Source organism: Callorhinus ursinus, unplaced genomic scaffold (genome assembly GCF_003265705.2).
Source record: "Callorhinus ursinus isolate GAN/ISIS: 27379988/994484 unplaced genomic scaffold, GSC_fseal_2.0 scaffold38, whole genome shotgun sequence".
In the NCBI taxonomy this organism is placed as follows: Eukaryota; Metazoa; Chordata; class Mammalia; order Carnivora; family Otariidae; genus Callorhinus; species Callorhinus ursinus.
Window position 1 is genome coordinate 12,108,348 of NW_027397100.1, and position 27,135 is coordinate 12,135,482.

The 27,135-nt window shown below is 45.2% G+C and overlaps 1 protein-coding gene across 3 annotated transcripts in view; it reads right to left on the reverse strand.

The window, feature by feature from the left end:
• Nucleotides 1–1,654: 1,654 nt before the first annotated feature.
• Nucleotides 1,655–27,135, reverse strand: part of CBFA2T2 (CBFA2/RUNX1 partner transcriptional co-repressor 2) — a 154,666-nt gene continuing 129,185 nt past the window's right edge. For 2 of the 3 annotated variants that reach the window (XM_025876566.2, XM_073880540.1), the window contains exons 5-11: nt 26,044–26,225; nt 24,072–24,325; nt 20,515–20,600; nt 19,043–19,238; nt 14,706–14,774; nt 11,203–11,393; nt 1,655–6,528 (exon numbers count right to left, since the gene is read on the reverse strand). In XM_025876566.2, the coding sequence (XP_025732351.1) occupies nt 6,229–6,528; nt 11,203–11,393; nt 14,706–14,774; nt 19,043–19,238; nt 20,515–20,600; nt 24,072–24,325; nt 26,044–26,225 (1,278 nt within the window). In that variant the 3' untranslated portion in view covers nt 1,655–6,228. The remainder of the gene's footprint in view (nt 6,529–11,202; nt 11,394–14,705; nt 14,775–19,042; nt 19,239–20,514; nt 20,601–24,071; nt 24,326–26,043; nt 26,226–27,135) is intronic. The other variant, XM_025876567.2, reaches the window with a different exon arrangement.

A 27,135-nucleotide genomic window follows, 5' to 3' on the forward strand; every position in this document is an offset into this window, starting at 1 on the left:
ACTCCTCTCATTTTTAGCCCGACCTTTGGGGATTTCCTATACTTTCTCATCTGTGACCTCAGCAATGCAATTAAAAAGTACATTCACTGGAATTTATCCAGCATCTGGGTTTTTTATGGTAATGGCAAATATTTTGGTCTGCGATTTCTATAATTAGTTTAATATTATATTATCACTTGAGTCCCTAGGATTTTTTTCAGAGCTAAGGCAGACTGGATTGCTGACTTGTCTACCAAATGTGCTTTTGTGCTAGGCTGACAGTCACAAGGCTGAGATCCTGTTATTGTTCTAGGTGGTGGATTGCAGTGCTGGGCAGCTGCCGAGAGACCGGCAGTTGGCACCATCTGCATGAAAGATCATACAGCAAAGCCCCACCTTGCCTTCTGGGGCCATGGCCACAGCCCAACCCCTTCTCCCTACCCTGAGATCACCCCCTTTGCATTTTGGAGGCCTGTGAAGCTGGTGGTGCCAAGAAGCCTCTAGGGCAAGGCTGCTTAGAAGTAGGTCTAGGGCAGGGTGCCAGGGAGGCTCAGTTGGTTAAGCATCTGCCTTTTGATTTCAGCTTGGGTCATGGTCTCAGGGTCGTGGGATGGAGCCCCATGTCAGCCCCCATGCTCAGGTGGAATCCACCTGTCCCTCTCCCTCTGCTCCTCCCCCACTAGCTCGCTCTCTCTCCAAGTAAATAAAATCTTAAATAAAAAGTAGGTCTAGGGCAGAGGCCAGAGATCGGTATTCAGGTGATGGGTATTCTTCAGGTGACAGGAGTGAGGATGGGGCCAGGGCCTTGGGAAGTGAGTCCTCAGGTCACCAGCTAGGAAACTGGACTGACAGCCTAAGACTCCATACATACAGGTGTGCATGGGTGTGCTCGCACAAGTGTGGGTCATGTCACTGCTGGGCAGACCACTTCAGTGCCATGTTAAGTACTACACTGGGTCTGCCGGAGGCACTGCAAGCTGGTGGGTGTTCAGGGAAAGCAGTCTGAACGCATGCTCCATGGATTCAAGACTTCAGTCCTAGAACTCCCGCCTTGGAAAATTATCCCAAAGAAATGAATCATGCAAAAGAAGAGGTTCACTTCAGTATGTTGGACAGGGAAAACTTGAAAGCAATCCAACCACCAGCAGGAGGAGAAGGGTTAAGAGAATTACAGCCTCAATTAAATCATACAACCACTAAGCAAATAAACATGAAGGCAACAGTGAACTCATGTATGATTTAACATCAGTGTAAAAGAACAGGAATGAATAATCACAAGTCCAGGTATGTTAAAAATTTCTAAGGAAATACTGAAGAACTATGAGAAAAAAGTACCTACAAGTCCACTACCCTATTTTGCACTTTCTGTGGAAGATCACTTAACAGTGAAGGGGCGGGAGTGCCTGTAAGCTGTTGCTGCCCTTGACCGCAGGCCCAGAGTATGAAGCCGGCCTGACTGGGCCTGGGCCCCCCGCTGGCTTCCCAGAGGCCTAGCAGCTGGAACCAGCTCCTCAGCAGTAACTCCGGCTTTCACTCCCCTGGGTGCTCTCTAGACCATGGCAAGAACCCCTGGAGGGCCCCCAGGAGGAGGGGGAGTGGCCGCGGAAGCCCGCTGACAGGACCTCTTAGTGTGTACACCCCCTTCCCTCCCCGTCCCGTTCCAGCCCAAGCCAGAAAAGGAATATAGCCTTTTTATTGACTACTTTTAAGTAGAACAAACTAAATACATATTTAACAGTTTTGGTTCATTTATACAGTACATTAAATAAGTTATGCACAGAGTTAAGTAACAAAAATTCCGGTCTGAGTAAAATGGCGAAGCACAGAGAAACCAGACTACCGCATATCCTGTGGGTGCTTTCACATTCCTCATCCCCCCTTAAGACCACGCTCAGAGGCATAGTTTTCTATTTATTTACATTATTGGCTTTCTTTTATGGATGGAGCTTTTGTAGCCTCATCAGGAACTTGGAAAGCCATGAAAGTGGACTGAAGGCTGCTGAGCCAAAGAGCACTTTCAATCATTCACCTAATGCTTATTGCTGCTTCTCTCTGCCAACTCGAAGGCAGGGACGGGCTGCCTCTGCCAGCTGCGAGCCACACACGCCCTATTTGGTATAAGCATCAATGAGTGTACACTGGGCAGTTGTGGGCTGGACTAGATGGGGTCCTCCAGGAAGTGCCATTTCTGGGGCCGTGGAGGGCAAGGGGGATCCAAGGTACGCCCTCAGGCCTCCTAACCTCCTCCTGGCTCACGATGGAAACGGTCACCTGCACCATCATCTTTGGAAATGAGCATGTCAATGCACGTGGGCAGAGGCAGGTAATCAACGTTTTGGTTTCACAAGAACTAGACACTCGGAGCTGGAAGGACCCTATTCAGCAGCCTGCCCAGCCCCCCACCCCACCACGGACAAGCCAGCCATCTGGCCCATGCTGGAACAGTCCACGTCCCTCTGGCTTTTCTTACATTTGGTTCAAACATGCCACCACCCAGTTCTCTGCAAATAGCTTAAAACAAACAAAACAAAAACGAACAAAAACCAAACCAGCCCTCCCCCCCCGCCCAAATCTAAGTTGGCTTGGTCTACTGACCTGGTTCTGACACCAGTTCTGAAGAAGGCTTCGAAGATGTATTCTATTTTCAGTGATTCATTCAATCCATAATACCTCCTACAGTTTCCAGGACAAATGGCTACCTGGTCATTATGCTTTCATGCTGAAGAGCTCACTACCATACAATTTCAATAGTGTTGCTGAACCTTCAACTCCATTTGCTGAGATATCTTCTGGAACTACCCAGAACAAGGTCTATAACCTTTGCAAGCAGGTGACAGCCCTGGGGATCAATCTGACTTTGGAACAAGGTCATACAAAGTGTAGATTTTCTGTCTAGAAGCTGAAGATGCTCATGCTGACACCAAGAAGTGAGGAGCTCCTGGTGGGCTAACAGGCCCAGATGGGCAAAGGATGTCCGCACTGCAGCCAACACGACACCGACCTGTGCTGGGTAGATGTGTCTGGTTTCCAGACTTAGATCCGCTAAGATATGTATGACTCAGCACTGTCCAAGTTCCACGTGTTCTGTGACCTCAGGGTCACAGGAATGTGCCTGAGCACAGTTGCTAGAGGCCCACCCCTGGAACTTCAGGGACCCTCCAAAGTGCAAGTCCCACTCACACAACTCATAGGGTGGGCTGCTTATTCCTGAGCGGGTGTAATTAACCAACTTCTTCCCGAGTCCATTTTCACCACTGAATGGAGTCAGGCATGATGCAAGTGGTGAGGACCCAAAGGAGGATGGAGGGTATGAAGATCCAGCCCTCAAGCATCCCTCAGAACATTTAAAGATGGCTCCCAGTTTGGCCACTTCGGCCTTCGCTGGTTCCTGCAACCATTCCTTGCACGCAGAGGACAATGAAGTCCCATCACTCCTCAGCGTCCCTCAGTGGGCAATGCTGAGCACTGGCCTCATCCTCCAGATGTCCTCTGATGGGTGGACAGGCACGTGTCGCCTTTGCTTTTCATTTCTACAATAATATCAAAGAGCCTGGGGTTGCCCTGACAAGATCTTCAGTCTTATCTCCTTGGTCTTTTTTGTTCCCCCAGATATTAACTATCAAGGTGGTCCTCTCTAAGCAACCTGATTATATCAAGATATTTTAAGTCTAATAACTACATGAAAAGCGGGAAGCCTGAACTTGTACTCCAAACCTGGTAGCTGGGATGGTGAGCAAACAGTGGAGACCAAGTGGAATGCTGGACTCACGCCGGCCCCTTCAACCCCTCCGCCGGCTCCACCCCAAGACAGTGCCCCTCCTCCTCCCAACCAGAGAATAGGAACATTTGAGAGAGGAGGAGGATGAAGAATGGGGTTCTTTACATCTAAATAGGAAGTCCTGAACAGATGCCCTAGCTACCTAGATATGAAAGTGACTAAAATTAATAGCAAAAGGTCTGAGAACTGAACTACAGTGTAGAGTACTGCCCAGATTTCCAGCTTGGCCTCTGGGCGATACATGAGCAAAGCAGTCTAGAACAGCATCACAGTACCTCTGCAACCTGGCTGTCCTTACAACCACAGCCCACAATGGTCAGCGGGGGCCTGCACACCAAACTCAAACCTTAGCTACAGAAACTGACATTGAGCCCTGATGAATAGTCTGCTGTTTCTGGCTTTTTATTCCACCCAGGAAAAACCTGGGCTACCCTGGGGGTCTTGTGGCCACTGAAGGTTTAAAGAAGCCGCCCACGTGTGCATCTTCCCACTGAAAAGGCAGTGAACTGGGGGCAGATCCAGTGGGCGCCATAAGATAACCTCTTGCTGTTATTTACAGGCTCCGTCACCTCCTCATGGGACATCCCATGTCTTAATGGAATCCCATGTCCTGTCTGGGGTCCTCATTTCATTCCTGTTGGAAGTCAGGATGCCCCACCAATTGCTGCAATTTACAAAATTCCACAATAAAGTAACATTATTCATTCTCTGGGTATACCTTAATTTATGCAATGGAAATCCAGGTATTTTAAAGGTGCCTTGCACTGAGTTTCTTTGTAAGATAGAAAATCTTTCGGTAAAGTAAAATTAAAGACTTGAAAGTTCTCACGGTAAGCTACACATGTATATGAGGACAATGCTACTATGCTGATCCCTTTTCCTTGATGAGATGGAGACCTTTTATTTCACTCTGGTCAGCACACAGAAGGTAGCCATCTAAAGCTGGGCTTTTGTGGGCCAGCTGGAGCAGGGCCAACCAACTCACCCCAATGGATTCCTTGGGGCAAGAGGGTGCTGGAGGCCTGGAGGTGAACAGAGAGAGGGTCAGGGTCATTGGGCTGCCAGCAAAATGCAAATGGCAGGGAAAAATATGCATGGCAGTTCCTAACATTTTAGAAGGGGTATAGGTGATGTCATCTTTGGAGAGCCAGGTAAACATCTGGAAAACTCCCTGATGATGGGAAGAAAAATTGGTGGGCCTCTCTCAAAATGGTTGTCACATTTCACGGAACTTTTCTTAGCTCAAAGAGGGAAGCGATCAAATAGATAACATAAGGGAAACCGAGACAGTATGCCTGATAATAAGCTGACGTAGTATGTATTATGGACGAGGTCTGAAGAATTCTTTCAGGTCCAGGAAGGCTGCTGGGATGTGACCAGGCCTTGACTGCTGAGGCAAGACCTAGCCACAACACATCACATCCTATGGGACAACCATGCTTAGAAGGGACCAAACACAGACCACGAGAAGATCCACAAAGTGATCTGGACATGCGTGGCCTCAGATAAAAGGGACACAGAACAAGACGACTGTGCGAACAGTCAAGCGGTGACAAAAGGTTCTGCATTTCCAACAGATCATCCATTCAATGATTTGACGATACTAGTTTGGCCAACATGCTCAGAGAGAACAGACTATCCATAATTGAGTCTCATTCTCCTGCAGACCAATCCATGCGCTGGAAACTATTTTCTGCATAAGCAAAATCAAGTAAGAGAAAAAAATGGGTCCCAAACTAAAGTAAGCAAGCCAGGCTGGAAAATCTTGTCCCAAAATGATCTGTGATGCTTGAAGAAGTTTTATTTGTTTTTCATTATGATGGGTGCTTTTAGTGAAATGGCGCCTTCTTTCCTGTGACATCTGATAATCTTAAGTCTGAACAGCAGGGTCGAGGAGAGAGTCCTGAGTGCTGCTTCTGCCGGCCCAAGTCCTGGTGGGGCTCCTCAGTGGCATCTGCTGAGGGTGGAAATGGGGCTAAAGGAGCTACCCCATCAGAGGGGATCTCCTCCACAGTCTGCTGTCAGCCTCCAGGCCTCTGCTGCAGGATGGCCGAGTGGGAGGCAGTGCCCGGGGGGCAAGCTGCCTCCAGCCTGGTGGGGCTCAAGTGACAGTCTCTGCCGCCTCAAGAGGCAGGGAGGGGAGCTGGTGGTCTACATGGAAAAGGGGCTGGCCATGCCAGTTTCAGCTGGGACAGGAACAAACCCGGGAGCCCAGGAAGGAGGCGGCCGCTCTGGCCAGCTGCCTGTGTGCAGAGAGAATGGCACGCTAGGTCCCCGAAGGCCACAGACAGGAAATTGGGGCCAGTGTCCGGAGAGGCCGTGGAGCAGTGTTTGCCGGGCTTGCATTCTTCCTGCCTCCACTTCACTTTTGGCTGATGACCCAACAGCTCATTGCACTGGTTCCCACGGCCAGGCCCGTGGTGCCACATCCTGCTGCGCTGTGAGGTCATCAGAGGGAAGGGAGTCTGGGTTCAGAGTCCGTTGGTGTCGATGGCTGTCACAGAGGCGGGCGTCGAGGAGCGTGAGGTGGTGGCCGAGGTCTTGTCCAGAGCTGGGCTGGGCACGCTGCAGTCGGCGGCCCTAGCTGAGGAGCCCCTCCCTGCCGGGAGCAGTGGCCGGCCCTGGCTGTGGGGGCTCTGGCCGTGCAGGCTCTGGCCACAGAGGCGGTGGTGGCGCTCCCAGTCCTTGTGCTGGCAGAAGGAGCCGCAGTAGCGCGCAATATTGCAGCCGCTGCACGTCTCACTGGCTTTGCGGCCACAGTTCCAGCAGTTCTGCAAGACACAGGCAAGGGTTAGTTGCTTGGATCCTGTGTGGGGAGAGCGTGGCATTCGGAGCTACATACACCTGGGCTTGTCCTGCTTCAACTGCTCTGTGCTGATGTGTGGCAGATACACACGCCTCTCTGAATCTCCTTCATCGGTAAGAAGAAGCAAACCACCCGCCATGGGTTGGCAGGACAGCAGGACGTAGGGTGCCACGGAAGGGCGGTGGTAGCTCTCACCTCCTGCCGAAGGCACCTACTCATGGTTCTGACTCACATTTAATCCTCAGTGACCAAACCAAACACTGTCCCAGGGTCCCCGACACGACACATGCACACGTGTGTTCTTGCTGCTCTCAACAGAGGAATGATCTTGATCGCTTTTACCGACAACACCTGATCCTTTAAAAAAGCCCCCTGCCAGGGGACCAGGAGTGCGGGCAGTTGTGCAACTTCTGTGCCCGTTCTCCTTTCGGTGATGTGTCTCGTCACAGGTGGGCTGGCAATCAGAGGACTACTTCGGGCTTGTTTCAGGCAGCCACCCAGCACCTCCAAACTCAGTGCCCCGGGACATTTTCCTGCTACTCTTTGGACCTGCCACACAAGGGGCAGGCGTTGCTGAGCTTCAGCAGAAATGCATGGGGGGGAGGTGAGGAAGGGAGAGCACTAATTCTGACAGACGTGAGGAGCCAGTGAGACTCGGGTAGAACTCCGAGTGGCAGGCCCACAAGCGCAGCGGCAGGACGCCCAGTGAACACACAGCACTGCACTTCCGTCCGAAAGCTAAGGAGGGGAGCAGCAGCATGGAGGCTGCCACAAGGCTCAGCTCTCAGCGCCCGCCCCCTCCTTCTGGAGGCTCCCCTGAGGACTCCACGAGTGAGCCTGCACCCAAGGCCCCCAGGACCCCCTCAGAGGAGAAAAAGCCTCCAGCACTGGCCAGGTGAAATTAGCAGGAAGAGGCAAGGCTCTCTTAGGTGTCAGGAAGGACCTGAGCACCAGCAGCCTGATCACTACATAATCCCCTCAGGGAAGAGAGACACTGTCCCCAATGAAATCTGGACACCCACTCAAGTATAAAACAACAGACAAGTGCTTGCAGCCATCCAGCCCACCTTTTGCAGATGGGACACTGAGAGCCAGGAGGCAGGGATGTGGCCTAAAGCTGTAAAATGATTACATGGCTATACAAAGCCTAGAAGCGGAACCCCCTGACTCTACTATACTCAAGGTTACAAAGGATTGCAGACTCCCTTCTAACACAACAGGCTTCTCAGGAAATACACTTAGGGACTGCCCAAACTTGCCCAGCACCAACACCCAGAGGACCAGAATAGGGAAGAGACATCTTTCCCAGGATGCATTTACGGATCCTAAAGCAAACTACACTCCAGAGAATGTCATATTTTTTAGTCTGATAGGCTGACTCCAAATGATGCTTTGGCAGGACATTACCACTTGTGGGGAAGAAATCGGTTGATTACTGCCCACATGGGACCGCCCTGGAAACACAGGCCAATGTGTCAGCCCCATGGTCAGCCCCAGCCGAATGGGAGAGCCTCTACTCCCTCTCTGTCCCAGGCTGAAAAGGCATCTCAAACCAGGACAGAATATTACACCACTAGTACTTTCACCTTGGCTGCCAGATAGATTATTTCATCATTTATAGGACAAAATAAAACAAGATAAACAGGCACCCCAGAGGCAGGATCATAAAATCAACAACAGCGTGGCTGGTATCAGAGCAGCCAGGGTGAAAAGGACACTTGCAGGTTTTCTTTTCCTGTGTCTTCTTCCCCCTGACAACCATGAGGCTTTTTGCCAAGATATAAGGCAAAAGGTGTATTATTGCTGTGATCACCCTTCAGGATCAGCATTCCTCAAGGCTGGAGCAACACATATGGCCAAAACAGTCCTTTGCAGTTAGTGGCAGAAGGTTATAAACCTCCTGAGTCACTGCTTATGGATTCTAGACCTTCCTCTTAAGCACAGATCATCAGTCTCTGCCACTATTAACAGGTTCCCCTGCTATCCGGAGGTGGAGCCTTCCTATGAAACCTTTCATAAGCTGAAATGGTGTAAAGCGGAAAAACAATTACCATTCATTTATATGGGAAAATTTTCAGTATTCCCAGACCCAAAAAATAACTTTTCTTAGGCTTTTCCGTAGGACACATTTTGCTAATGGATGCATAAAATAAATTGAGATAAAGCACAGACCCAGTTCAAAGCTCTCACAGCCAGCTGCTGAGAGTGGAATTCCTGGGGAAGGAGCTTGGTGGGGCCAGTCTTGCTTCTCAGGCTGTGTGCTGGGCTTGCTACAGAACAAATACTGAATGCTATTTTTGGGTTTTCCCGTTTCTCATTAAAGTGAAAATCCTCTTCAGGTTTCTTTCAGCAAGTGAGAACAGGTACTAACAGGCATTTTCTAAAACCAAAGGCCTAATGTGAACTTTCAAAAAGTGAGAGATACCTGTAGTACAGAGTCTAAGTGTGGCTTGGGGATCACGTTCTCAGAATGACCTGGGATTGTTCAAGTCCCTGGGACCTTTCCCAGGCCTCCTTGACCTTATTGCAAAAACCTAACCCAAAGGAGAAATGACTCCCCATCTGAAAATCAACTGCTAGCCCATTAGACTGGTAAGGAAATCCAGGCTGAGACAGAAGGTGTCCTGTGGCAGAGATGAGGTGACCTCTCACTCCACCCCTCTGCCCGAGGCATTATAGGGCAGACTTGGAGACTCTTGGGGTCTGGCCTCAGAGGTGGCAGCTGTTCTGCAAGGGCAGGCACTACCACAGCTGACACACGTACATTTTTACAGTCACAAAACCCTTTGTCTACAGTGCACTGCCGTTTACCACCACACCCACAACCATGATCTTGACCTCACTGTATTCTGTAAAAACTGAGACCAGCAGGACAGGGGCTGCTACACACTCACTACACAGAGAAGGAAACTGAGACCTTAAGGGTATGCTGCCACTGTGAGGGGGAACTGGGACTAGAACTCAGGGTCCCTAACCTCCCGTTCTGGGCTCCCTTCATTATTCCCCACCACTTCTCTGAAAAAGAAACCCCAGAGATGCCTGCTGGACTTCAGGATTTTCTGGATAAAATAAAGGGAATTCACCCCTTCTGGTCCAATGCAAACTAACCCAGAGCTTCGGTCCTCCTATCACTCCCATTTTGGAAAGAAAAGTTTGCTGGTTTGGGTGCTGGTGTGTACCTCACTTTGCACTGATTAAAATGACAGGTCCTCGGGCGCCTGGGTGGCTGAGTCATTAAGCACCTGCCTTCAGCTCAGGTCATGATCCCAGGGTCCCGGGATCAAGCCCCACATCGGGCTCCCTCCTCTACGGGAAGCCTGCTTCTCCCTCCCCCACTCCCCCTGGCTGCGTTTCTCGTTAAAAATGACAGGTCGTTCAGAGCACAATTCTATAAATGGAGAGCTGGGATTAAACCACGCAGTCTAGATCCAGAACTGATGCTCTTAGCCAAAATGTTCCACTCCCTTTTTGGAGGCAGACGCAGTAAAAGATAAACACAGATATAAAAACAGGTAAATATGACCAGATACTGATATAGCTGTGGATGGCTACAGATAGAGAATTAAATACACACAAGAGAGATGTCACTGCTCAAAAACAATTCTAAAGAAAAAGTAGGAGGGAAGAAGGACAAGAGGGTTAATGGAACTATTTTCTCACAGTTCAGTGTCTTTGTTGGGGTGCTATGACAAGGAACCTTCCCACATCCTCTGTGAGGGCCCCGTGATATGCAGGCACGTTCCTCTTCACCTGCCGTGCTTGGAACTACTATCCTGCAGGGCACCCTTTACATGGAGTGAAACTTTAACACTGCTGCTGTTTCAACAAAACCAACCAACAAAACCTCCCAGTTCTTTAGGTCTCAACTGGTAGATGGATCTGCCTACTTAGAGAAATAGGCTTGCTTCAAGACTTAAAGTTTATCTCAAAACTGAAAAATGACTGAAATGAAAATTACAGAAGAACTTTATTATATTCCAAAGGACTGTTATGATGTTTTTGTCATATGCTTTTTTCTTTTCAGTTTTACTTTTGTCCTCACTGTGGTACAAGTGTCCTGGATAGAAACATCACCATGTGCTGGACCTTGGGTCTTGGAGAGGTAGGCAGGTCTGCCCGGTATGTCACTTCAATCCATGCAAGAACTATCCTCTTTATAAACAGACCAAATGCTATAGGGCCCTGCGTCTCCTTACCCCTACCCTGGCTTCAGCACCAAGGGATCACATCAGTGAAAATTCCTTAAGCCCCAGCTTCCTCTGTGTAAAACCAGAACCCAACAATACCTACCTCATAGGGTCACTGTGGGGATCAAAAAGGCAACACATACACTTAACTGTGTGTCTCTGGCACCTGGTGAGCCCACTAGACAAAGGTGGCCTTCATAATCATGTAATTCCACCCTGTCTTCAGGGTGAGTTTTCAAAATTGAAAACTGATGAAATCAGCTGATTTATCTAAGAATATACTAATTAAGAAACAAAATTCTTCTGGTACTAGATAAAAATTATAATCATCTAGTTCAAGAGCTGACCATTTTACCTTACTGCCCAGCACTTAAGAAAAAAACAGTGGGCTCGGGGACTGCAGCTGCCCCAGACATGAACCCCCCAGCCCCCAGGGCTAACAGAACTCTGACCTCTGTTGACTCTTCTTGTTCATTTATGACGAGGAAGGCATCCTCTGCAGCCTGCCGTTTGACGTCCGCTATCGTTTGCTCCATCCGGGCTCTCTCTGTTGCAATCACTTCAAAGGCTTTTTGTTCTGCCTCAGCAACAGCTTTCTGTACTTCTGACATGGCCTGAATTTTCACCTTATTCACAGCTTCTTCTAGAAGAAAGTGACAGTAAAATCAACTGGTCGAGAAATCTTTTCCCTCCCACTGCCTATCAATTGCGAGAAGGGATGGAACTGAAACAAGAGGACTTTTCCAAAAATACACAGGGTTTAACATATGACATACACATTCACTTTTGTTCGTAGACTATTTGTCTGTTCATGTACTCCTTTGTTGGGTGTGTAGACAGGCAGCACTGTGCTAAGGGCTGGGGATACCTAGAGGCCTAGGACATAGTCCTTTTCCCCTACACGTTTGTCATCACGTACAAAAGTGGCCTGGGGGTCCGTGACACATATCAGTACAAGAGCTAAGAGTTCCAAGGAGACAAGTGGTCAGCTCTACAAGTGGAGTGGAAGATCAAGAAAATGTGTCTTGGTTGAAATGGTAGGTGGAAATGAGTGTTTGTGAAGTCTGACATCCCATGCTAAGGGCTTTGGCTCTTTTTCTAAAGGAAACATTAACTCCTGAAGGGTTCTATGCAAGGAGAAAAGACTGAAGGCAGAGATAGGCTGCGAGAGGTGGGGCAATAGAAATCCAGCTGACAGAAGAAACTCTAAATTTAGGCAGGAGCAAGGGCATAGAGGAAGGGATGAGACAGAATGAGGCTGGTAGCATGTAAGAGTCTGGAGGTGAAGGTGAGGAATGAATGGTAGTGCTATGAAATGAAACATAATAAGCAAAATGCCATGTGGAGGCAAGTGGGAAGACTGAAGTGCCTCTGGGGCATCCAGGTACAAATGGCCAGGAGGCAGTTAGGTATAGAAGACTGAACTCAAGGGGCACCTGGGTGGCTCAGTTGATAAGTGTCTGCCTTCAGCTCAGGTCAAGATCCCAGGGTCCTCGGATGGGAGCCCCACATCGGGCTGCCTGCTCAGCAGGAAGCCTGCTTCTCCCTCTCCCACTCCCCCTGCTTGTCTTCCTGCTCTCTGCTCTCTCTCTCTGTAAAATAAATAAAACCTTTAAAAAAGAAGAAGAAGAAGAAGAAGACTGAACTCAGCAGAGCAACGTGGGCTAAAGATATGGATTTGGGCATGCCAAGAGCCTGGGCTTCCAAAGCCCATACACGATCAGTATCACCCCACTTGGTTCCTGATCACTTCCTCCCATCACCAGCATCCTGCTTGGTTTCCACAGAATGGATACTCCAAATGGCATACACTATGCATTGAGCCTCATCTCCAAGATCCAATGTGAGTGACCGCCTTCTTGGGTCCACAAGACTGGAAAACCCAAAAGCCTAAGGAAACTCCTTTATAGCCTGGTTCTTTCACATGGCCTAGGCTCAAAGAAGATCTAAATAAAGTGTTCTAGGCTGCCATCCTAAAACTTTTCATCTTATCACTCCGGCCTTAAGAAAAGATCTTTTCACCCCAAAAGACAAGTATGATGCTCAGTTGACTTCACAGTGTGTGAACTCCATGCTTCCTCTTATTCTTGGTATCTACACAGGTCCACTGTGGCCCACCATCACTGCCCTTCATAACACTCTTATTAGTTTCCAGATAGGGTTCTTAAGTCAACATAATAATGCCCTGACATGTATTTTATCCTCTCAGGTTAAGGGTCAATCAGAGTCACAGTTTGAATAAGTACCTTGCAGTCACCTAAGTCACAGATGACACCATAGCAGAGGAAGGACACAAATCCAGCCACTTCAAAACCAAAGTTTGGCTCTTAATCAGAGTTAACCAAAGGTACCTCCCAAGCGGGAAATTACTAGTTATCAAGGAGATCTTGTGCATGGTCATCCTCCTCTTTACCTGAACAACTGCTATCTTCATTTCAAATACTTCTATTCCACTTCTTGGTAATACGTATTTCCCCATTTCCAACTGCAAAAAGGTTTTTCCAAGCCGCTATGTAGTTTTCCAAATTTTTTTTTTTAAAGATTTATTTGAGAGAGAGACAGTGTGAGCAGGGGGAGGAGCAGAGGGAGAGAATCTTCAAGCAGGCTCAAGGGAGCCTGTCTTGGGGCTTGATCTCACATCCCATGAGATCATGACCTGAGCTGAAACCAAGAGTCAGACACTTAACCAACAGAGCCACCCTCCTGGGTGGCCCCAAATTATTTTTAATGACAAAATAATATTTTGTGTGGCTAAGTCTGAGAAACAGCAATGATTTTAAGAATTTGTATGTACTGCGGTGCCTAGCTCAGTCATAAGAGTGTCAATTCTTGACCTCCCAAGGCTGTAAATTCAAGCCCCATGCTAAAAAATAAAATCTTTGGGTTCCTGGCTGGCTCAGTCACTAAAAGTATCTGCCTGCGGCTCAGGTCATGGTCCCAGGGTCCTGGGACTGAGCCCCACATCAGGCTCCTAGCTTTTTAATAAAAAAAAAGTAAAAGAAAATCTTAAAAAAATTTGTACACATTCAAGGTTGGTCTACTTAATAATTTCATAAATAAACCTCTAATGAATTATTTAGTGTCATTAACAAGGTCATCTAAAAATAGGTCAACAAATATATGTCAATAAAGACTCTGGGGGCTAACCGATCAGGGTTGCTTTATCTTATAATCTCTTAAACTGCCAGTCAGAACAAACACTCTGCAGTATGTTTATTTGTATTTCTCACAATTTGTTCATATCTTTTGTCCATTTGTTTATGATCTTGATGCTCCTGAGTCTTTATGAGACAAGTATTAATTTTTGCAGAAGTAAATTTTATCTCCAAAAAAAAAAAAAAAAAACCACCAAGAACTGTACTGGACTACAAAAAAATGGTCCTGGAAAAGGGAGTCTACAAGGAAAAGAAGGCTCATGTCTGGACAAGGGCAGATTTAGGGACATGAGGTTAGTTTTATCCACTACCTTAATGCAACAGGCAGACCCACCCTCCTTTTAGTCTTCTAGAAAATGAGGCCCACCAAGAACAGTCTTGACAAAGCTGGGGACAAGGAAGGTGAAAGGAGGGTTGTTCCAAGGACAGAATGAGCCAAATGTGGTAGTGTGTAAACAGAGTGTGTGAAGATTCAAGTGAAGACAACAGGCAGAAATGAACTGAGCTATATGCTCAGAAATAAGGAATATAAATAGGGAAGGAAAAGTTGGTTACTTAATGCCTCAGGAAGACCCAGCAGAAGGGTATGCAAGGAACTCAGATGGACTGTAAGAAGTCATTCGAAATTCTTGGCCCACAAAAAATCCTGTGAAGTGCAGTCCAGGTGTATGTGAAAGCTGCAGGGGGAAAGGAAGGAGCCTAGAGTTCTGAGGAGAAAGTTAGGAGCCAAAGACCTTTCCCCCAAACATGTGCTCCAGGCTCACACAAAGTGAGTGACACAGAAGCACACAGATACATACCAGTTTTTTTCCAAAACTCCACAGGCACATATCCCGTTCCTGGCCTACTGTTGAATTCCCGCTGCGGATCTACAAAAGGGGTAAACAGCACAGGGTTAGAAGTGGTCTATTACCAATGTCTTGTATTTTTATGGGAAAAAACCATTTTTTTTTAAAGATTTTATTTATTTATTTGACAAAGAGCGAGAAGGGAACACAAGCAGGGGGAGTGGGAGAGGGAGCAGGAGGATTCTGCTGAGCAGGGAGCCCGACTTGGGCTTTGTTCCCAGGACCCTGAGATCATAACCTGAGCAGGAGGCAGCTGCCTAACCGAGCCACCCAGGCGCCCCTCCTGTTCTTAAGATGGGTCCTGTTTAATCAATTCCATAACTTCCACTCTGGTTTACTTCCCTCTTTTAGGGTATATCCTACTCAACTGTGGTAGGTACCACAATCAGGTAGACAGGAGACACATTTTTTAAAAAAGATTTATTTTTGAGAGAGAGAGAGAGAGAGAGAGAGTGAGCATAAGCGTTGGAGCAAGCACACACCAGTACGTAGGGGGCACAGGGGGAGAACCATCAAGCAGACTCCCTGCTGAGCAGAGCCCAACATGGGGCTCAATGCAACGATCCATGATATCATGACCTGAGATGAAACAAATAGCCTGACGCCCAACCAAATGAGCCAGCCAGGCACCCCAAGAGGTACATTTTTTGAAAAACTGGATTGGTTAAACATTTAATGGTTTTGGTCTAGTACAGAATTCTTAAAAAGATTTATTCATTTATTTAAGAGAGAAAAAGAGCACATGCTCGAAACTAGGAAGGAGGGGCACCTGGGTGGCTCAGTCGGTTAAACGCCTGCGCCTTTGGCTCAGGTCATGATACCAGGGTCCTGAGATTGAGTCCTGCATTGTACTCTCTGCTCAGCAGGGAGTCTGAGTCTCCCTCTCCCGCTCCTCCTGCTTGTGCTCTCTGTCAAATAAATAAAATCTTAAAAAAAAAGAAAAGAAAAGAAAAGAAATCAAACTGGGAAGGAGGGGCAGAGGGAGAAGGAAAGAGAATCCCAAGATTCCACGCCCAGTGTAAAGCCCCACTTGGGGCTTGATCCCACGACTGTGACACATGAGCCCAGCTAAAACTGAGAGTTGGAAGTTCAAACCACCTAGGCGACCCAGCTCTAGCACAGAATTCTAAGTTAAGATGACTTTCCTTCAGAGTTGTATTCTAACTTTCAATGATGCTAACTGATATTTGTTTCTTCCACAGTGTTGTCTGATTGGTAGACTGGTTCAATTTGGAATATTTGCCTTTCAGTTCTGAGTAAATTTTTTTTTCCAGTAACTACACTATCTTCGCTGTCTAGTCACTGTTTCTGAAACTCATTTGATTTAGATTAGATGACTAACTAGTTCATAAAAATATTAATTCGTGGGGGGCGCCTGGGTGGCTCAGTCGTTAAGCATCTGCCTTCGGCTCGGGTCATGATCCCAGAGTCCTGGGATCGAGCCCCGCATCGGGCTCCCTGCTCCGCGGGAAGCCTGCTTCTCCCTCGCCCACCCCCGCCCCCGCTTGTGTTCCCTTTCTCGCTGTATCTCTCTGTCAAGTAAATAAATAAAATCTTTAAAAAAAATTTTTTTTAAAAATCAATTCGTGGTTTGGTGAAAAAATTATAAAGTGAACATCCGTAAACCTTCAGGTCAAAAAAAGACACTTCTAGCAACCCCAAATCCCCAAGAGATGAGTAGTAGTAAGCCACAGTGCTGATTAAAGGATGCTAGTCAGACCTGCAATCCTGTCCTCAGAAGAGCTGGTGAAGATGATGAGTGCTCACTCTGTACTCTCCATCACCCACAGCCTCTACACCACACCCCAGAGAAAACCAGGATCATTTTCTTCTTTTTCATTATGCGTTTCCTACCTGTTTATGCATCCTTAAGTAAAATACCAAAATACAACCATTGTCTTCTGAACCAAATTTATCCCTGAAATACTGTGAATCACCAAAGTTCAGAGAGAGGGAACCTTTATTTCATTATTTTAAATGGGAAAAGTAATAATGCTATCCAGACTCTAAGGTCAATTTCTCTCCAAATGACCAAAATTCTTAAATACTAAACACTTAAATAAATAATCCACGAGTGGTTTCTGCATACACCGAAGATTTAAAACATGAATTATCAAAAAACAAAAAAACCCCAAAAAACAAAAACACCCACAAATCACAAATTATCTAATTATTTTGAAGTCACTGGTATGTTTGTGTGCTATGCCCAAGAACACTGCCAAGTGTAGCACAGTGCTGCTCCAAATGCTAGTCTACAAACTGCTACGGTCCATAAAGAGATAGGGAACATAGGCCAGAATACAGAACCACCGTGTCTCTAAGCACACTGCTTAATGTAGAGGACTCTTGTCAAAGTAAGCAAACAGCACCCAGTACATGCTGTGGCAGGCCCCTCAACTGATCATGGTCCAGTAACAAATTCTTTTGGAATGGTTTTGGTCCACATTTTGAATAGCATGATTACTTAGGATATGAATGATGCTTTCTTTCTACACTACAACAAACATGATATAAGAGAAATAAACAGTAAAATAAAAATATGAAATATATATACTATGCATAAATGAAGACACTGAAAAATATGAGCTAATCCAGAGCCATGTTTAAATGCCCCCAAGAAGGGGCGCCTGGGTGGCTCAGTCGTTAAGCGTCTGCCTTTGGCTCAGGTCATGATCCCAGGGTCCTAGTATCGAGCCCTACATCGGCTCCCTGCTCCGCAGGAAGCCTACTTCTCCCTCTCCCACTCCCCCTGCTTGTGTTCCCTCTCTCACTGTGTCTCTCTCTGTACAACAAATAAATAAAAATTTTTTTAAAAAAATAAATGCCCCCTAGGACGACCTGCCACTGGGGCTAAAGAGCTGCCTCAGGATTACACTCACTCTCACCTAAACACATGCAGACTGACAGGGGGAAGGTTTGTGATTAGGAAGGTGAATTCTGGATATTTCTGCATGTTGTTATGGGGACTATTTGTGAAAGTTCAGACAGCGCGGAATACCTGAGGATGAGCTCTGAAGTTGTTCGTACATTGGTATGTATGTGTCGTTTAGTGGATGGAATGATTGTAATCTCTATACCAATGTGGGGCTTGAACACATGACCATGAGGTTAAGAATCATGTGCTCTTCTGACTGAGCCAGCTAGGTGCCCCAAGCGCTTAAGTTTTTATGAAAGTGCAGCTCCAATGGAGCTACAAATATCCTGATGTCTTGCTATGATAACCCACACAATGTTGCTAATCTACAATGGCCTCAAAAATCAGCTCTGTGGGAGAGGTGGGGAGTGGGATCCTTTGGTTACCAATGACTTCCCCTCATTTTTTTTGAAGTGTTTTTTAGACTAACAGCTGTCATCTGTGGAACATGCTAGGTTGTCATAATGAGAGATTCATTCTCCCTGGTAAAAAGAGGGAGCTTGAAGTGGGTGTGTGGGGAAAACGTCTGATCACAGATGGCCCCTCATTTAGCTGTGTCTTTGGATAGGGCAATCTTTTTAGTTACTAGATGAATGTGATGGGACACTTTCAAAGAAAAAGCTGTGGCATCCTGCATGTACCCTGGATTGAGAGAATAATTGTTCATATCTTTGCTGCTTCAGGCTGAGAAAAGGCAAGATGGGACAACCCAGTTTGGTATAGTAAAACTTTTTATACAGGCCTCCCGGGGCGCCTGGGCAGCTCATATAGTAAAGCGTTTGCCTTTGGCTCACAAAGGTCGTGATCCCAGGGTCCTGGGATTGAGGCCCAAGTGGGGTTCCCTGGTCAGTGGGGAGCCTGCTTTCCCTCTCCCTCTGCCCTTTCCCCCACCCTGCTTGTGCTCCCTCTCATTCACTCTCGCTCTATCTCAAATAAATAAATAAAATCTTAAAAACAAAACAAACTAAAGGCCTCCAGACAGAGGTCGATAAATGGTATTTTCCTGGATGGGGAGTGGGAGGGAAAGGAGGGAAGGTGAGGGGAACATTTTTAGATTTTCAGGGGTACTGATGAGGAATAACTGGGAGGTACATGAGAGTACCTAGGACATTCAGCCAGGGTAATTTTAACAACTATTCCTTAATCATCACCTAGCACATAGAGAGTTAAAAACAACAAAATCACAAATATTCTCATTATCCACGAGTTAGACAGTATTTCTTCAACATGCCAGGTATTGAATCCTTGACATATTTTATCATTTACTCTTCATAATCACCTGGGTCTTTCTAATTCCACAATCTAGCACCATCTTCCTTTGAAGTACAATACAAAAAACCTTCCGTGTCATCTTAGGTGAGACTCTCCCCCTTACCATTGCTGAGAGAATCGGCACTCCCAGGACTGTGCTGCCTGGAGACCAACTCGCTCCCTGGCTTCCTCATCTCTGTGTTTTCATTACATCGTCTTTTCCAGTAGTTCAGTTCTTCACGATCAGATTCCTGACAGCGCCGCAGAACTGCCATGGAGCGCCTTGTCTTCTCTACCATTTCCATAATGCAATTCAGAGCCTAAACCAGAGAGGAAATCAGGCAGGCATAAGAATAGAACTTTCAAATAACCAATACTGAAAATTAAGGATGGGTAAGCTATAAAGAATGAAGGCTTAAGTTATCTCAGGTTTAGCAATATCAAGCCTACATATGAATGCCTTGCTTAACAGCTTCTTTTTACTTATTTATTTAATTTGGTGGGGGGAATCCTAGGCAGGTCCATGCCCAGCACAGTCCCAACACGGGACTTGATATCACAGCCCTGAGATGATGAGCAGAACCAAAATCAAAATCAAGAGTGGGACGTGTAACCGACTGAATCACCCAGGTGCCTCTCAACAGCTTCTTTTTAAATATATATATGCAAATTATTTTTTTTTTTTTAATTTCAAAATAACACTTTTTGGATTCTTCCAGATTCAAGCAGCCAGGGTCTCTCACCATAATATAGTCCTTTAAACACTATGGTGAAACCACCCTCTCATTTGTTTTTGGAGAAGCAACATTTATTATTATTATTATTAATTTCAAGATTTTATTTATTTATTTAACAGAGAGATAGAGAGCACAGGTAGGCAGAGTAGCAGGCAGAGGGAGAGGGAGAAGTAGGCTCTCCGCTGAGCAGGGAGCCAGACGTGGGGCTCGATCCCAGGACCCCAGGATTATGACCTGAGCCGAAGGCAGCCGCTTAACAGACTGAGCCACCCAGGCGCCCCAAAGAAGCACCACTTATTTAGCATTTCCTACATACTAGATCTTGTGATAAGCACCTTACATATTATAACCACCCTGTTGTGAATTTAAGTAATACAGTTTTTTTTTTAAGATATAAAAATTATGGCTACAAACTGTAAAAACAACTTGCCCATTGCACAAAGGTAAAGGAAGTGACAAAGCTGGGACCCGAACTGACAAACCCGATTTTAACCATTATACTTTCGGATTTCATTTTGTTATAACCTGAAGTGATTACCCCACTGCAAAGATGTGAGAGTTACTCTTAGCTCTCTAGCTAAGGGAGTAGCAGATAAATCAAGTTTATTTTATTTTATCATTATTTTTTAAGTAAGCTCTACAGCCAACATGGGACTTGAAGAGCTTGGATTCACAACCCTGAAATCAAGAGTCACATGCTCTACTGATTGAGCAAGCCAGGCGCACTGATAAATTAAGTTTTTATTGCAAAGAAATTGTGGCTCTGGTGAAGCTCACTTCAGGCATATATACTCCATTATTATTGGTAATATTAAGAATTAAATGTAATAGGAAAATTATACACCATTAAGATTCTTACATGATCAAGATGTTTCCATTCATCAGCCCATTCCCTTTCTGTCAAACGGTGGTCTACCAACTCATCTTGATAGCCTCCATTTAGGCCTATTAGAAATTAGAGATTAAATTTGATTATAGAGGAAGAATACAATAAACAAAATTCTAGCAAGTCACTACACACACATCCATACCAAATATGAGCACACGACTAGGGCAATGATTCACAATGGAGTGTGGAACCCACAAAAATGACATAAAACAACAACAACAACAAAATCACCATTTAGAATATATAAAAAACTCTGACAAATCACTTATGAAACAAACAGCCCAAAAGAAAACTGGGCAAAAGAAATAAAGAGGTATGCCAGAAAGAAAAGCACAGATGGCCCATAAAAACATGAAGACATTCAAACTTATAAGTAGTCACAATGCAAATAAAATATTCACTAAGATAGCATTTCATATCCATACATTGGAAAAAAATTAAATTGTCAGGTAATACTAAATGTTGGCAAGTATTTGGCATAATGCAAATAAATACTTAACCACCACAACTAGAATGGGTACAGTACAAACACTTGGAAACAACTTAGTATTACCAAAAAATAGTATACATGTCTTTAAGTAAGCTCTATGCTCAACCTGAGGCTTGAATTCACAACCCTGACGATTAAGAGTTGCATGCTCTTCTCACTGAGTCAGCCAAGGGGCCTCCCACCAAAAAAATTTTTAAAGATTTTATTTATTTGACAGAGAGAGAGACAGCAAGAGCAGTAACACAAGCAGGGGGAGTGGGAGAGGGAGAAGCAGGCTTCCCACTGAGCAGGGAGCCCGATGCAGGGCTCGATCCCAGGACCCTGGGATCATGACCTGAGCCAAAGGCAGACGCCCAGTGACTGAGCCACCCAGTCGCCCCCCATAAAATACTTTTTTGTATGGCATTAATTTAAAATGAAATTTGCAAGATTGCAATGACTGTGTGAATCAAGGGTATACTGAATTAAGAGCTGTCCACTATTTTGACAAATCCTGTCACATATGACACCACTGCTCAAAGTACTAAAATCATTAATATAACACAGCTGTTACCAATCTAAATTTACAAGTGCTGTATTGATAGTGATCCTGTATCTGTGTAAGCATCTGCTTATTTTATTGTATCTTCTTCTGAAGTCATGCCTGAGCGCTAACATATTCTAATACTTTCTTATATATTATGCTTTAGAATACTGATCCTACAATTATGGGTCTAAGACAGGCTATAGTACCCCTAACTTTCATTTTAGGAGAGCAAAGGGGAGGGGCTGCAATGTATTTGTTTAAAAAGCGGAGCGAATAAGTGGTTTGGTAAGAATTGAGAACTAGGGCATATGCTCTCAAGAATACTGGGGAAAATTAAGGAATCTATCACCAGCCCAGAAGACAAATGGTTAAACCTAAAATGAACCATGTAAGAAGAGGACTGAAGATCTTTCAAATAGAATGTTTCAAGATAAAAAAAAAAAAGTTTTTCTGGAATTGTTAGGAATGAAAGGAAAACCTGACCATAATGCAGTTACAGCTAGATTCTGGCATACTTCTTTCTCAAAAAGTTATGATCAAACAAGTTAAAAAGTATGTATGAATACAGAAGAAATCAACAGCAAGCCTTGTTTTTTTTTTTTTTTTTAAAGATTTTCTTTATTTATTTGAGAGACAGAGAGAATGAGAGAGAAAGCACATGAGATGGGGGGAGGGTCAGAGGGAGAAGCAGACTCCCCGCTGAGCAGGGAGCCCGATGCGGGACTCAATCCAGGGACTCCAGGATCATGACCTGAGCCGAAGGCAGTCGCTTAACCAACTGAGCCACCCAGGAACCCGCAAGCCTTGTTTTTAACATAAAAAGAGGGACATGGGAGAAAACGGATTAGACTACACAGAACAATGGCCAAGGGAGGTGCCACAGCAAATCAGCAATGTAGGGCAAACCTAGGGCATCAGATAGCTGGGGTCTGAATCTTGTCTCTGCCACTCTAGCTACATGATTTTGGCCACAGTTCCTTCACCTCTCATCTGCAAAAAGGGGGTATTAACTGCATGGGACCACCGTCAGGACTGAACGAGACAATGTACATATGATGTGCATGTAGCACAATCTAAGCAGTACCTGTAAATGCTGGTAGCTGCGACTGTTGTCATGGCCCTCACCATTCAGCTACCACCGCGTGAACCCAAGCCCTACTATGGTCCATTCCTCTGAAAACTACCAGTGAGCTGAGCCTAAGTCAGAATGGGGACAAGCAAATGTGCTGCAATTTTTTACTCCCTGGGGTACCCCACAAATGGAAATGTAGGGAAAACTCTGGAAGTTAGCAGCCCTTTGGTTCTCTGCTCTGACACGTGATCAGCAGTTACTCCAAAGAAACCTTCTACAGGAAACTTGTATGAGGATATGACAATAAGCTTTGTTCAAAATTGATCTTGGGTAATGCTTGTTAGGGGCTGTTTTGCTTCTTCCTAAATTTATGGATACTAAAGATGCACACGCCAGGCATTCTACATGTTAATAATGACCCAGCACAAGTGGTAGTATCATCTCTGTTTTAGAAACAAATAACCTGAGGCTCAGAGAGCATAAACAACTTGCATAAGATCACACACCTAGTTAGGATGCAGAGCCAAGATTTAAATTTAGATATGCCTCAGCTCCTGACCTAAACATCCATGCGCTTTCAATTTTTTTAAAGATTTTTCTTTTTTTTTTGAGAGAGAGAGAGAGAGAGAGAGAGATAGTGAGATAGGGAACACAAGCAGGGGGAGTGGGAGAGGGAGAAGCAGGCTTCCTGCTGGGCAGGGAACCCAATGTGGGGCTCGATCCCAGGACCATGGGATCATAACCTGAGCCAAAGGCAGATGCTTAACGACTGAGGCACCCAGGCACCCCAGTACTTTCACTTTTAAGACACATGTTTCATATCTTAATTTTAAAAACACTTTACTCTGAAATAAATCCAGATTTACAGAAACAATGCAAGAATAGTATAAAGAATTCTCATATATCCTTCACCGAGATCTCCGAAATATTAGTATTTTAGCTCATTTGTTTTAATATTTGCTAGTTTTCTGCACCATGAAAATAAATACCTCTTTATTTTTTTTTTACAATTTTATTCATGTATTTGACAGAGTGACAGAGAGAGAGAGCGAGCGAGCGCACACGAGGGGGGAGGGGCAGAGGGAGAAGCAGACTCCCCGTTGAGCAGGGAGCCGGATGTGGGGGCTTGATCCTGGGACTCTGGAATCTTGACCTGAACCAAAGGCAGCTGCTTACCCAACTAAGCCACCCAGGCGCCCGATACCTCTTTATTCTTAAATGTTTCATTATGCATTTCCTAAAAATTTACTCAAGCCCAGTTTTATCATAAGGGTAATAGCAACAAGATCACTACAACTCTAATATCCTTGTTTATGTATAATATTGTTTTATCTTATCAGAGGAAAAAAGCAATGATGTATCATTCTGCTTTATAACTGAGTAGGAAGGAAACCCAAAGATTTAATCTGAATTTAAAACATTACCAATTAGTCACTTACTAAGATTGTGGTGTCTATCACGAACTTCTCGATGTTCTAGCATCTTGTTGGGCTCACGATACAGATGTGAAGTTGCAATATCTTCTAAGGTGTAGTGCTGAAGAGGTGGGGGAGTAGGATGGAACTGGCCCCCAGGATTCAGGAGGGGCACCGTGAGGGCAGGACTGTGCCGGGGAGCAGGGCTGATGGTGCACACTCTCTTAGCTGGAGGCTCGGGAGGAATTGTATCTCTTTCAAAACTGTTCTCTTCCCTCCTGTAGAAGAACCAGAAGCACATATCTCAGCCCATCTTTCACAAACAGGAAGATGATAAAGACAGATGTGACAGGGGCGCCTGGGTGGCTCAGTTGGTTAAGCGGCTGCCTTCGGCTCAAGCCGTGATCCTGGGGTCCTGGGAGCCCCACGTTAGGCTCCCTACTCAGCGAGCCTGCTTCTCCCTCTCCCTCTGCCTGATGCTCTGCCTACTTGTGCTCTCTCTCAAATAAATAAAATCTAAAAAAAAAAAAAGAAAGAAAGAAAAGAAAAAGAAAGAAAGAAAGGTGTAACATGAGGCATGCACTGAAATTTCTCCAGGGGCCAGGTAGATAAGCAAAATTGTGATTTATTCCAGCATGAAGAGAGGTTAAATCTATCCACAACCAGGCAGAAACATCTCACACCTCATGAAGCAAAGTAGAGATTATAGCATTTTCTTACATGATAGGATACAAAGGATTATGGGCTCAACTATGTTCAGCAATGTTTCGAGGTCAAATTTGCTGCTCTGGAGGTCCGTTTATACAAAAAAACAATTCTTCACATGGGAGGAAAACACGCTCACATAATTAATACACTTGTGAATTGGTACTGCTTCCAGTCATTTTGCTTCAATTTTCACACATTTTCCACTGTGTTAAAATATTGCTTCCTTGGATTACACTTTCAACTCATACTGGAATTTCCAGAAGAAATTTTATTTTATTTTATTTATTTGAGAGACAGACAGTGAGAGAGAGAAGGAGTTGGAAGGAGAGGGAGAGGTAGAAGCAGGCACCCCGCCGAGCAGGGAGCCCAATGCGGGGCTCGATCCCAGGACTCTGGGATTATGACCCGAGCCAAAGGCAGATGCTTAACCATCTGAGCCACCCAGGCACCCCATGGAATTTCCAGAAGAAACTGATACAATTTCAATCATCAAAATAAAGGTGATTCATTAACAAGCATCAATTATTGTTATACTTTATTATTAGATTTCACACATCAGAAAAAATGCCTTGGACTTTTTTTTTTAAAAGACATTTTTATTCTTTTTTTTTTTTAATTTTATTTATTTATTTGACAGAGAGACACACAGGGAGAGAGGGAACACAAGCAGGGAGAGTGGGAGAGGGAGAAGCAGGCTTCCCCTGGAGCAGGGAGCTCGATGTGCGGCTCGATCCCAGGACCCTGGGATCATGACCTGAGCCAAAGGCAGACGCTCAATGACTGAGCCACTGAGGAGCCCCAAGATTTGACAGAGAAAGACAGCAAGAGAGAGAGCACAAGCAGGCAGAGCAGGGGCAGAAGGAAAGGGAGAAGCAGGCTAACCGCCGAGTAAGAAGCCCCATGCGGGGCTCGATCCCAGGACCCTGAGATAACGACCTGAGCCTAAATCAGACGTTCAACTGACTGAGCCACCCAGGCGCCCCCAGACTGTATTTCCTATGGTTCTGGAACAGTGGACCCACAGAATGCCCTAGAGTGGAGTCTCTCAGCAGGGGCATACAGAGTCATCTGAAGAGTTTTTGAAAAGTACTTGTGTCTGGGAACTATACGTATAGATTTGAGAAACATTCTGCTGTCAGATGTTGGGAAAAAGCAAAATTAACCTTGAAAATTCTGAGTCCATACCTATATATAATCACAGCAATCAAATTCTCTTTCTTTCACAAGCAAAGGGGAAGCTCAGAATAATTCTAGAAAAGCAAGGACAACAAATCACTTCTCTACTCACCTTTCTGGACTGGGCCTCTTTCCGTTTCCATGCACTTCCATGAGCAGTTCAGAAGAATCAGCAGGCGATGCAATACTTGTGCTGAGCAGAAGGTGTTCGTGCTGAGCCAGGTACTGGGATGGAGTCTGCTTGGCAGCTCGAGCGCAGTGCAGCAGTTCTCGCTGCAGCAGGGGCAGATTGGCCTTGAAAAGAAGAGGCAGGGGCTGGAAGGCAGTTTTCCAAGTGTTGGGCCCCACACAACAGGACTCAGCACCTGAACAGGCTTTAACAAAGAAGATGACACAAGACAAAAGCCCTTCTTTCCTTGTCAGCCTGATTTTTATATGCCTCTCTGTGAGTAAAGTGACATCTATAATACAGACCTTGAACTACTGGTTAACTTGACTTTTGCCCCCACAAGGTGTAAATCCCCTAATGGGGAACACTGTGCTTTATTTACCTTTGTGGCCTAGTACAGAGTCAAAGCTCAATGAAGGTTTGTTTAACATAGTAAATTAAAATTTTATACATTTTGGGGGCATTGGGCTTGAATCAGTTGGTACAGCATGCAACTCTTGATCTGAGGATCAAGAGTTCAAGACCTACGTTGGGTGGAGCAAACTTAAAATTTAAAAAAATAAATTTTTTTTTAACATGTATTTTTGAAAAGGTCAATTAAGAGAATTAGCCCTGTCTAAAAAGGGGTAGGAGAAATTCACTCTTTCCTCTATCATTATCAGTAAGTCTTGGTTTCACTCTTTCAAATTCCAACCGATCACTGGTAGTACTGCTCAACCTTCCTTTCATGTTCTCTAGGACAGCTGTCTTGGAATTCTGGAAGCATGAGACTAGGCTCTGAGGATGCACAGGTGACCCATGGGCAAAATCTATTTCTTATTGTGGCACCCTAGCTGGATATGTTTCCTTATATTGTAAAAGGGTAATTAACTATATACTGATTGTATTTTCTTCTCAAACTTAGAAAATCTTTAATGGGGACAAATCATATAAAAAACCCTATACATTTATAAACTTCACTCTAACTCCTTCATATGTAAAATGTATGCTTCCTATATTCCTTTTATTAAAAGAAAATAATTATATTATTCTCCC